The sequence below is a fragment of the Dictyostelium discoideum genome (assembly GCF_000004695.1).
Source record: "Dictyostelium discoideum AX4 chromosome 3 chromosome, whole genome shotgun sequence".
NCBI lineage: Eukaryota > Evosea > Eumycetozoa > Dictyosteliales > Dictyosteliaceae > Dictyostelium > Dictyostelium discoideum.
The window spans coordinates 776083-788036 of NC_007089.4; the positions used below are offsets into that span (position 1 = coordinate 776083).

Below are 11954 nucleotides of genomic sequence, written 5' to 3' on the forward strand. Positions count from 1 at the left end.
TATTTATTAAATTTAATTGTTGAAAAATCATAAATTAAAAAAATAAATAAAAAAAAGAAAAAAAAAAAAAAAGTCAAAAAAAAAAAATTTTATTTTTTATTTTTTTTATTTTTTCCGTTCCTATACAACATCAACATTAAATATTAATACCCTTTAAAGTTTGTATAAAAAAAAAAAAAACAAAAAAAAATTAAAAAAAATTAATTAGTTTTGATGGATCCACCAAAATTAACATTTATTTCAAAAAGAGATACAAAGAAAAAGGATGAAGTGAATAAAGAACAACCAACAAAAAATTTAAAAATATTAGATTGTAATGTATATCTTATTTTTTTAAAAAAAACAAACTTTCAAATTAAAATATTATAAATTAAAATTATACTAACATGTTTTTATTATTAAAAATAGTATTTTCAAATGATGAAGAATTTTCAAATCCAACTCAAGAAGAACCAACAAATACTCTTCAAGAGAAATTAATGAATGTTGATCCTCTAGAATTCTTTTCAAAAGGTGGTTTAAAGGAAGAACAAAAGAAAGAAAGAGATGACCATAGGGATGATTATAGAGATTCTCGTGATAGAGATCGAGATTATAGGGATAATGGTGGTCGTGATAGAGATAGAGATTATAGGGATGGTGGTGGTGGTGGTGGTGGTCGTGATAGAGATAGAAATAGAGACAGAGATAGAGACAGAGATAGAGATTATAGGGACGGTGGTGGTGGTCGTGATCGTTATAGAGATAATGACCGTTATAGAGATACTGATAGATACAGAGACAATGATAGAAGAGATGGTAGTGGTAGTGGTAGTAGTCGTAGAAGGGATGAAAGAAGAGAGAATAGTGGTCGTAGAGATTATAGAGATAATGATAGAAGGGATGATAGAAGAGATAATGGTAGATATGGAAGAGATAATGATAATAGTGGTGGTGGTGGTAGTGGTAAAAATAGTTCAGATAAAAAAGAAGAGATTAATCCAGTTAGTAATAATAATGATATTCATAAAGATAGAATTAAAAGAGATACAACTCAATTCTCACATAAAGTATTTGAACAAATTAATAATAAAAGAGATAGAGAGGATCCAGAATTAAGAGATATTAAAGTTGACTATATGGGTATAAAAAGAGATGAAAATAGAAAGAAAATTAAAGGTGAAAAAGGTAAATTCGTTTTCGAATGGGATAGTTCAGAAGATACATCATCTGATTATAATACATTATATACAAAGAAATTAGAAATTCAACCTCAATTTGGTCATGGTAATTTTGGTGGTTATGAAAAGAATAATAATAATAATGGTAATCACTATAATGGAAATATATACAATAATAATAATAATAATAACAACAACAACAACAATAATAATAACATAAATAATAATAATAATGGTTCAATGATTGGTGGTAAACAAATTTCAGAATTACCAGATACACATTGGTCAAAGAAACCATTGAAATCAATGACAAAGAGAGATTGGCATATTTTTAAAGAGGATTTCAATATTTCAACAAAGGGTGGTATTGCGCCAAATCCAATTAGAACATGGCAAGAATCCAATTTACCAAGAGAGATTCTTGAGGCTATTCGTCAACTTGGTTATGAAAAACCATCACCAATTCAAATGCAATCCATTCCAATTAGTTTAACTGGTAGAGATATTTTAGGTATTGCAGAGACTGGTTCGGGTAAAACTTGTGCTTTCGTTATACCAATGTTAATTTACATTAGTAAACAACCACGTCTAACTAAAGACACTGAAGCTGATGGACCATATGCATTGGTAATGGCACCAACAAGAGAGTTGGTACAACAAATTGAAAAGGAAACAAGAAATTTCGCTCAACATTTTGGATTTCGTGTGGTTTCATTGGTTGGTGGTCAATCGATAGAGGATCAAGCCTATCAGGTGAGTAAAGGTTGTGAAATTATCATTGCTACACCAGGTCGTTTAAATGATTGTTTGGAGAAACGTTATTTGGTATTGAATCAATGTAATTACATCGTATTGGATGAGGCTGATATGATGATTGATTTAGGATTCGAACCACAGGTTACCAGTGTATTGGATGCAATGCCCTCGTCTTTCTTAAAGAGTGAAGACGATGAAATGGCAGAGAAACAAGAATCTGATCGTAGTCATATCTATCGTACCACCATTTTATTCTCTGCAACCATGCCACCACTTGTTGAAAAGCTCTCCAAAAAGTATCTAAGAAGACCATGTACCATTACCATTGGTGAAGCTGGTAAAGTGGTTGACCGTATTCGTCAAACTGTTATCTTTGTCAAATCAGAGAATGATAAGAAGGAACATTTAACTCAACTAATCAAGGATGGTCCACCACCACCAATCATTATATTCGTCAATAAAAAGAAACATTGTGATATCATTGCTCCCGTCCTCGAGGAATGTCGTGTATCTTACACTATCCTCCATTCGGGCAGATCTCAAGAACAGCGTGAGGCTGCTTTAGAAGGTTTCAAAAAGAGAAAATACGAAGTACTCATTGCTACTGGTGTGGCTTCAAGAGGTATTCATGTCGATGGTGTAACTCATGTCATCAATTTCGATATTCCAAAGAATATAGAAGATTACACTCATCGTATTGGTAGAACTGGTAGAGCTGGTTCAGCTGGTTTGGCCTCCTCATTTATCACTGATAAAGATGTTGAAATCATGTATGACCTTAAACAAATCTTAACTTCAACTAATAATATCGTACCAATTGAATTATTAAAACATCCTTCTTCACAACAAAAACATGGTTCTTCAAAAGATCATAATAAATCTGTAATTTTTAAATAAATTAAAATTATTAAAATTATTAAAAAAATAAAAAAACTTAAAAAAAAAAAAAGAAATCAAATTCATTTTATTTTTATTTTGGATATTTTTTTTTTTTCCTATCTATCTATTTTTGATCAATGTAGCCCAGATTTACAAGATCCTTTCATATTTTCATTTAAAATTTTATTTTTTTAAATTTTTTTTTTTTTTGGGTATTTTTTTATTTTTTTTTTTTTTCAAAAAAATTTTTTTATTTTTTTATTTTTTTTTTTATTTTTTTATTTTTTGACCCCTTTTCGCCATCTTTTTATTTTTTTATTATTATTGTGCATTTTGTGGAACACAAATAAATAAATAAACAAAATAAATAAATAAAACAAATAAACAAATAAATAACAATAAATAATAAATAGATTAATACATAAATAACCAAATAAATAAAATTAGATATAAATATATTTAAAAGATCAAGCGATTTATCCCCATATTTTTATTAATACCAACCTCCTATATTGAAAAAAAAAAAAATTAAAAAAAAAAAAAAAAAAAAAAAAAAAAAAAAAAAAGAAAAAAAAAAATAAATAAATAAAAAGGGAAATGCATTGGTCAAAAGCACAAACTAAAGGAGATATTGCTTTTGAAGGCATTAGATCACATACAGCAACAGTAGTAGGTCACAAGATATATGTATTTGGTGGGTCTGATATTCAAGATAGATTCAATGATTTATTAATTTTGGATACAAGTAGGTTAAAATAAATATATACTAGATAAAACATTAATAGTAGGGTTTATGTTAACCATTCATTCATTCATTCATTCATTCACTCATCCATTCATTCATTCATATATTTTTTAGAAACAATGTTTTGGCATAAGCCAAAGACAACAGGCGCAGAGGGTTGTATTCCTAATCCTCACAGAGCACACTCTTCAACATTAGTAGATCATAGATTATTCATATTTGGTGGCGGTGATGGTCCAAATTATTTTAAAGATCTTTATATTTTAGATACAAGTAATGTATATTCATTTTTTATTTTTCACTAAATTATTAAGATTAATTATCTTTACTAATATATCCCTCCCTCCCTTCTTCACTCCCTTTTTCATAAAACATTATTAAACTATTATTTATTATTTTAGATACATTAACATGGACAAAACCAACAACATTAGGTAATGGACCAGGACCAAGAAGGGCACATACAGCAAATTTAATTGGTAAATTAATATATATTTTTGGAGGTGGTGATGGTAATAAAGCATTGAATGAAGTTTATGTATTGGATACAGAAACATTGACATGGACTTATATAAAAACAACTGGTGCTATACCAGGTAGTAGAGGTTATCACTCTAGTGTATTATTATCTAATGGTAGAATAGGTATTTTTGGTGGTTCAGATGGAAATGATTGTTTTTCAGATTTTTATGTTTTTGATACAAGTATTTATTATTATAATTTTATTAATTATTAATTATTAATTATATTATATTTATAAATAGATAGGATAAACAATTTACTAACCTATTAATATTATTATTATTATTATTATTATTATTATTATTATTATTATTATTATTATTATTATTATTATTATTATTAAAATAGATAATTCATCTTGGAGTTTATTCCCAGTTTCAAATCCATCACCATTATTATCACAATCATGCGTTACAATTGGAAAAACAATTGTTGTATTTGGAGGTCATAATGCAAATGATTATATAAATTCATTAAAGTTTTTTAATCTTGACAAATTTCAATGGGAAGAACAAACATGTTCTGGTATATTACCTCTAAGTAGAGGTTATCATTGTTGTTGTTTTGTAGATCATAGATTATTTGTTATTGGTGGTTACGATGGCTCTCAATGTTTTTCTGACGTTCAAATTTTAGATTTAGGTGTTTTATCTTATTTAGAGTTACATCAAAATAAATAATCAAAATAGATAATAATAATATTAATAATAATAATAATAATAATAATAATAATAATAATAATAATAATAATAATAATAATATTAATAACAATAATAATAATACTAATAATAATAATAATTTATTTGCATCAATACCAAAAAAAAAAAAAAAAATACTGCTACTATAATTGAAAAAAAAAAAAAAAAAAAACTAAACAACTATTTATTAAAATGATGTAAAAATAAAGATGATAATAATAATTTAAAAAAAAATAAAAAAAAAATAAAATAAAAAAAAAAAACAAATAAAATAAACAACTATAAACGAGAAATAATTTTTTTTAAAAAAAAAAAAGAATATCAACTTAATATTCTTTATTTATTAATTTACTATTTTCATTATCACTATCAAAATTTTCATTTACCACTAAATTATTATTATTATTATTAATATTTTCTTGATCTTTATTAAATAATAAAGGTTTAAAATGTTGTGGATGAGATATTTTATATTCATTAATTGCTTCTAAAATGTCATGATTGGTTGTATTTCTAAAGGTTGTAAATATAAAAGTTCTTTTCATTCTTTTTGTATGATTTTCATGTTGATAATGTTTGTGAACATAAAGGTTTAAAGCTTTTTTAATATAACTAACTGGTAAAGTTTGAATATTATGTGATGATAGATTATCTAATATTATATTATCGAGTATGAAAGCATCAACTAATTTTAAATCATCGAAAATATTTGTTATTTTATCATAGATATCTTGAATTGGATCTTTGAAAAGGTAAATGAAAACGAAAAGATTTGAAATCGATTGTACTATGGAATTTGTTGATTTACCTTGAAATTGTAATTGAATATTAACATTTTCACAATTAATCATTGAGACTGTATCAACGAGGTCATTGATTATCATTAATTTTAAAATTGAATAAATTACAACCATTATTGATAAACCACTAATAAACATTTTCTCTTCAAGTGTAAGTTTAGGTTTGGTTGCTAATACATTCACTGTTAAAAGTAATTGAATTCTCGACCTTTTTATATAAAGAATTCTCATGGTTCTCGCTATACATATTGCTATCAACAAGAATAATATTATACAACCAATTAAATAAATATTATCTAATGTTAATTGTGATGAATATTTATCTATTAATGGCACTCTAAATGATAATGCTTCATTACCTTCCGCACTATACATTATTGGTATACAATATTGTACTTTTTGATTTATACATGTTGATAATTTAAAATCATCTGTTTCACTATCTCTACTATTACTATCGCTATTATTATTATTTTTATTTAAATTATAGTAATCATTATTACTTGTACTACTACTACTATTATTAATTATAATTTTAGATGAAGATGATGAGGTTGATGAAGATGGGGAGGAATTTGAATCTACCATACAACCAGTAATATCAAATTGTAGAGAATTATAAAAAAATAATCCTTCATTTACCAACATAATTAGGGATAAAAAAAAATTTCTAAAATAAAATTCCTTTCTTGGTTTTTGACAGTTCCTAATATATCTATAAACTTCATCATTTGAATATTTATTATATTTCTCCATATTTATTTAAATTTCAACTCCTTTTCTTTCTTTTTTTTTTCACAAAATAATCTTAGGACGGAGCTTCGTTGACGAAAAAAAAAAAAAAAAAATAAAAAAAATAATAAAAAAAATAAAAATAAAAAAAATAAAATAATTAAACAAAAGAAAGATATTTTGGATAAAAAAAAGATATTTTATAAAAAAAAAAAAAAAAAGAAATATTTTGTTTAAAATATTTAAATATTTTTATTAAATTAAAATATATTATATTATATTGGATTTTTTTTTTTTTTTTTTTTTTTTTTTTTTTATCATGATTACAAAATTGAGCACGACCAAGATTTAAAACTATTAACTGAGAATTGATTACCATTCAAAGTACAAGTTTCAGATGCATTATACTTTTCAACTAAATATTTACAAAAACAACTATTATTATTTGTATAATAACAAACTTCCTCAGCATAATACAAAGGAGTTGCACCAGTAATACAATTTGGGTGATTTATATCAATACCACCAACTTGTTCAAATAAATAATCAAATACTTCTTTTTGATGATATTTTGCAGCCAAATGAATTGGAAAAATACCATCACTTGCTTTACAATAATTAATATTACCATCTTGATAAAGTTTTTCATTAACTATAAATTTTAAAATTTCTAAATTCCCTTTAATTACTGAATAATGTATTGATTGTTCAATAATTGATAATGTTGAAAAATAAAATCCTATTGAATTTAAATTATTTTCAATTTTGTTATTATTATTATTATTTGTTAATAGTAATATACTATTTTTATGATTTAAAAAATATTTAAATAAATTTAAATTATTAAAATAAGCACATAAAATTAAAGCATTTGATTGCCAAATAATTTGATTTTCAATTGGCATTTGATTATTTTTATCATTAATTATCCATTCTATTATATCTATTGAATTATTTTCAATTAAATAACCAATTGATAAATAGTTCCAATATGGTGGTTCATTATTAGTATATGAATTTACATAATATCCAGAATCTTTCTTGAATAATTTATTATCACTATTTAATTGTTGGTAAATATATTGATAAATATTTAAATTTTCACATTGTGAAACCCTATTAAATAATTGATAATCTTGTGATAATTGTAAAAAAGGATGAATATTTAATGAAAATTGTTCAATTTTTTGATTAAATATTTCAAAATCTTTAGTAAGTAATGGTATTGAATTTAAATATTTCGGTTCAGTAAATAATGTTCTTAAATGATAAAAATTTAAATTATTTTCTAATAATGTAATTAAATAAAATGTTTTTAAATTTAAATAAAATAATAATATTGAATTGTCAATTCTTTTCAATAGTATTGTATTTGCCTCTAATTGATCTCTTAACCATTGAATTTTATTTAATAATTTTTTATTTAATATCTCTTCAATATCAATATAATCAATTGATTCAAACTCTTTATACATCTCTAATGGACTTATTAATTCATTATTTTCATTTGAACAAATTTTATTAACAAATAATTCTTTTTTTATTCTTTCATTTTCTTTAAATAATTTAAATTCATTTTTATTATTATTATTATTATCAATATTATTATTTGAAAATTTTGAAAATATTAAATTATTTAATATATAATCTTTTTGATAATTTTTATTTGAAAATTGTATTTGTTTAAAGAAAATATTAAAATTTTGATTTTCTTTAATTTGTTTTTGAATTTCAATTTCAATTAATTTAATTTGATTTTCTTTATATTTAATAGAAGGTTTTTGTGTTGTTAATTGATAACTTGAAACCAATAATATAATATTAAATTTTAGATTGGTTTTTTGATGATGATGTTTTTTTTTAAATTCATTTTTAATATCATTAAATGGTTCTTTTAATAATTTAATTTTATCATTTTCACCACTAATATCAATTGAAATATTTAAAAAAATTAAAAAATTAATTTCATTTGAATTATTTGAATAAAATTTATTTTCATAAAAATCTTCATTTTGAAAATTAAAAATGAAATTAATTTTTTTCTCATTATTTCCTATTACTAAATTGTATTCATCAGGCCATGATTCATAATCACTCTCTGAATCAAAATTATTATCTAAAATACTTCTAAATGAATATAAACTATCTTTACACTCAATTACATTTACAATATTATTTTTATTACTACTATTATTATTATTATCATTATTATTATTATTATTATTATTATTATTATTATTATTATTTTTGTCCATTATTAATATCTAACAAACAAATGATAAAGTTGTGAAAATGAAATTTTTTTTTGTTTTTTTTTTTTATTTTTTTTTTTTTTTTTTTTTTTTGGGTAGTATTATGAAAATTTAAGAAATTTGTGAGAATCTGGATCTTAATTTTTTATTTTATTTTATTTTATTTAATTTAATTTAATTTTATTTTATTTTATTTTATTTTTAGAAAAGATTTTTATAGTTTTTATATCTATACATAAAAAAGGAATTCCGCACTATTTATTCCTTTTTTTTTTTGTTTTTTTTTTTTTTTTTGAATTTAATAAAAAAAAAAAAATAAAAATAAACATTTCTTATAGATTGTTATTGTTGAGGTGGAGTTGTAGTTGTTGTAGTTGTAGTTGTTGTATTTGATGGTTTTTGTGGTGGTAATTTATTAAAAACAACATCACTAACAAAAGAAACTGATTGACCACCAGTTAACAAACTTACACCTGGATAAACTGTGCCTTCAATATTATCAAATGCAACACCTTGGAAAACACCATTTAAATAAAAGGATAAAGTTTTTTGATTCATATCTAATAGACAACCAATTGTAGAATCTTGAACGAAGCAAGAGGCAAATGTAACACCATTACCACTATTATTGGCTTTTCTACCATCGGCCAAATAACCCCAACCCCCATTTGAAGTTAAATAAGTTTGCCAAATTGAGAAACTTTCAGGTACAACACCAACCACTAAATGAAAACCAGTTTGATTTGCACTTAGTGTGTTGATATAGAATTCCCAATACACAATGCCACTTGAAATTGGTTCAGAGCCTCTTATAGATTGATAACTACCCAAATAATCACCTGCATGAGTGATGGTACGATTATTATTGGTGATGAATATTTTACCCTTTTTATTAGAGTCCCAAACACCCTTATAAGCTTTAAATGCCTTATAATAGTCTTTCCAAATTGGATAATATGGTTTTGGAACTTGAATTGTTGTATCACCACCAAATCTATTGATAACGATCTTTTTCCATAGTTCATTATCATTGCTAATTAATTGCAATAAACTATTGGTACTTGAAACTTGAATTAATGATTGAACATCTAAATATTGAAAAATGTAAAAAATAATCTCTTGAGGTAAATTTAACATACTAATTCTATTTTTACATTTAAACTGTAATTTCTCTGATTGTATTATTGCTAATAATTGTTGATATGATAATGATGTTTTAAATATTGATTCTAATCCATCATTATCAATACTATTATTTTTATAATTATTATTTTCATCTAAACTAATTTCATTATTATTATTATTATTATAGATATTATTATTATTACTATTATTATTATTTATATTATTATCCTTATCATTATTAATATAATATTCATCACAATCATCATTTGATTTTTCATTATAATAATTTGAACAATCTCTCATAATTGTATCAGTATCATATTCTATATTATTACTATTTTTATCATTATTTTCATTAATTTCTTTATTATTATTATTATTGTTGTTGGAATTTAATAATTGTAATTTTAATTCTCTGTGCAATCTAATAATTGAAACTCTATTTAATAAATTTATATTATTTTCATTTAGACTATTTAAAATATTATTTTGAAAAGCAACTGTTTGAGCTTGCTCTGCTTCAATTCTTTGTAAATTATTAATATTATTATTATTACTATTATTATTATTATTATTACTATTATTTTGAGAAGATTGTAAATTTAGAGTGATATTTAAATTATTATATTCTCTATCAATTTGCATTTCTGAATTATTATTATTATTATTATTATTATTATTATTATTGTTGTTATTATTATTGTTGTTGTTGTTGTTGTTACCATCATTATTAATTCTTCTAAGGTTATTAATATTGCTATTGTTGTTATTTGTATTTTCCATGGACAACATTTTCCTAGTTCTTTTTTTTTCTTCTTGTCTAATGAATAATGAATTGGTTTTCATAAAGTTTTCAAAATAAGAATAATCCATTTTAAAACTTTTTTTTTAATTTTTGTTGTGTGTTTTTTTTTTTTTTTTTTTTTTTTTTTTTTTTTTTTTTAATTATTTGTTTTTTTTAATTATTTGTTGTTAAATTTAATAAAAAAAAACAAAAATAAAAAAAAAAAAAAAAACAAAAATAAAAAAAAAAAAAAAAAAAACTGTATTATAAGATTATTAATTATTTGTATATGATATTGTTCTATATTTTGAACTTTTAGATGGTGTTGGCATTAAAGAAAAAAAATAATAAAAAATAATAATAAATAATGAAAAATAAAAAAAATAAAAAAATAAAACTTTATTAATAATTATATAATCTTATTATTTATTTTAAAAAGAAAAAAAAATTTTAAAATTTTTTTTTTTTTTTTTTTTTTTTTATTTTTATTATTATTATTATTATTATAATTATTATTATTATTATTATTATTATTATTATTATTATTATTATTATTATTATTATTATTATTATTATTATTATTATTATATTATTATTTTATTATATTCTATTCAAATTCTATTTTTTATTTTATTTTGTTATTTTTTTTTTTGTTGTTTTTTTTTTTTTTTTTATATATATATTATTTATTTAATGCATCCACCAAAAAAAATTAATTAATTTATTGGTCAAATTATAGGTATTTTATTTTTTCTAAAAAAAATTAATAAAATTGGATTTTTTAAGATTTTAAAAAATTATATTGTTCTAAGTTTGAAAAAGGTTTGATATATTTAGAAAAAAATAAAAAAAAAATAGAATTATGAGGGTGAATTTATTTTATAGTGTATATTATCTATACTGATAAAAAGAAATGAAAATGTCTAGATTTCTACTTTTGCCAATTATAAAAGTAGTTTGTAAATTAATATCTTGTATTTATTAAAAAGTGTAATTAAAAAAGAAAGGAGAAAAAAAAAAAAAAAAAAAATGGAAAAAGGATACACAAAGAGAATTTAATAAAAAAAAAAAAAAAAAATTGATGTGTGTGTGGATAAAAATGATTAATGAAAATAATTATTTTATTTATTATTTCATTGAGGCAATATTATTTTTATTTTGGATGACAAAAAAAAAAAAATAATAAAAATAATAATTATAAAAAAAACAAAAATAAAAAAAAAAATAAAAAATAAATAAAAACAAATTAAAATAAATAATAATTTGATTGTTCAAATAAAAAAAAAAAAAAAATAATTTGTAAAAATAAAAAAAAAAAAAAAAATAAAAAAAAATATATTAAAATAAAAATTTTAATAAATACCCCCACACATAAGTGGGAGTTTGCCTTTAGTTGTAAAAAAAAAAAAAAAAAAAAAAAGAAACTGTTTAATGTTTATTCAATCTCGCGAAAATAAATAATAAAAAAAATGAAACACAACAAACTGTTTTTTTTTTTTAC

At 21.5% G+C, this 11954-nt stretch overlaps 5 protein-coding genes across 5 annotated transcripts; 2 read left to right on the top strand and 3 right to left on the bottom strand.

Annotated features, from left to right (window-relative positions):
- Positions 1-213: 213 nt before the first annotated feature.
- helB2 (DEAD/DEAH box helicase) lies at positions 214-2813 on the top strand (the record flags this gene model as incomplete). Its single annotated transcript, XM_637229.1, has 2 exons — positions 214-313; positions 409-2813. The coding sequence occupies 2 exons, from the start codon at positions 214-216 to the stop codon at positions 2811-2813; spliced, it is 2505 nt and encodes an 834-aa protein (XP_642321.1).
- Positions 2814-3392: 579 nt separating this feature from the next.
- Positions 3393-4742, top strand: DDB_G0278375 (hypothetical protein; the record flags this gene model as incomplete). Its single annotated transcript, XM_637230.1, has 4 exons — positions 3393-3544; positions 3581-3813; positions 3942-4244; positions 4411-4742. 4 exons carry the CDS (start codon positions 3393-3395, stop codon positions 4740-4742), a joined length of 1020 nt encoding a protein of 339 aa, XP_642322.1.
- A 344-nt stretch (positions 4743-5086) lies between these two features.
- On the bottom strand, positions 5087-6316 carry DDB_G0278669 (hypothetical protein; the record flags this gene model as incomplete). The annotated part of the gene is made up of 1 exon (XM_637231.1): positions 5087-6316. The coding sequence occupies one exon, from the start codon at positions 6314-6316 to the stop codon at positions 5087-5089; it is 1230 nt and encodes a 409-aa protein (XP_642323.1).
- Positions 6317-6615: 299 nt separating this feature from the next.
- DDB_G0278377 (hypothetical protein) lies at positions 6616-8547 on the bottom strand (the record flags this gene model as incomplete). Its single annotated transcript, XM_637232.1, has 1 exon — positions 6616-8547. One exon carries the CDS (start codon positions 8545-8547, stop codon positions 6616-6618), a length of 1932 nt encoding a protein of 643 aa, XP_642324.1.
- Positions 8548-8886: 339 nt separating this feature from the next.
- DDB_G0278671 (hypothetical protein) lies at positions 8887-10542 on the bottom strand (the record flags this gene model as incomplete). Its single annotated transcript, XM_637233.1, has 2 exons — positions 8887-9632; positions 9684-10542. 2 exons carry the CDS (start codon positions 10540-10542, stop codon positions 8887-8889), a joined length of 1605 nt encoding a protein of 534 aa, XP_642325.1.
- Between the last annotated feature and the right edge of the window lie 1412 nt (positions 10543-11954).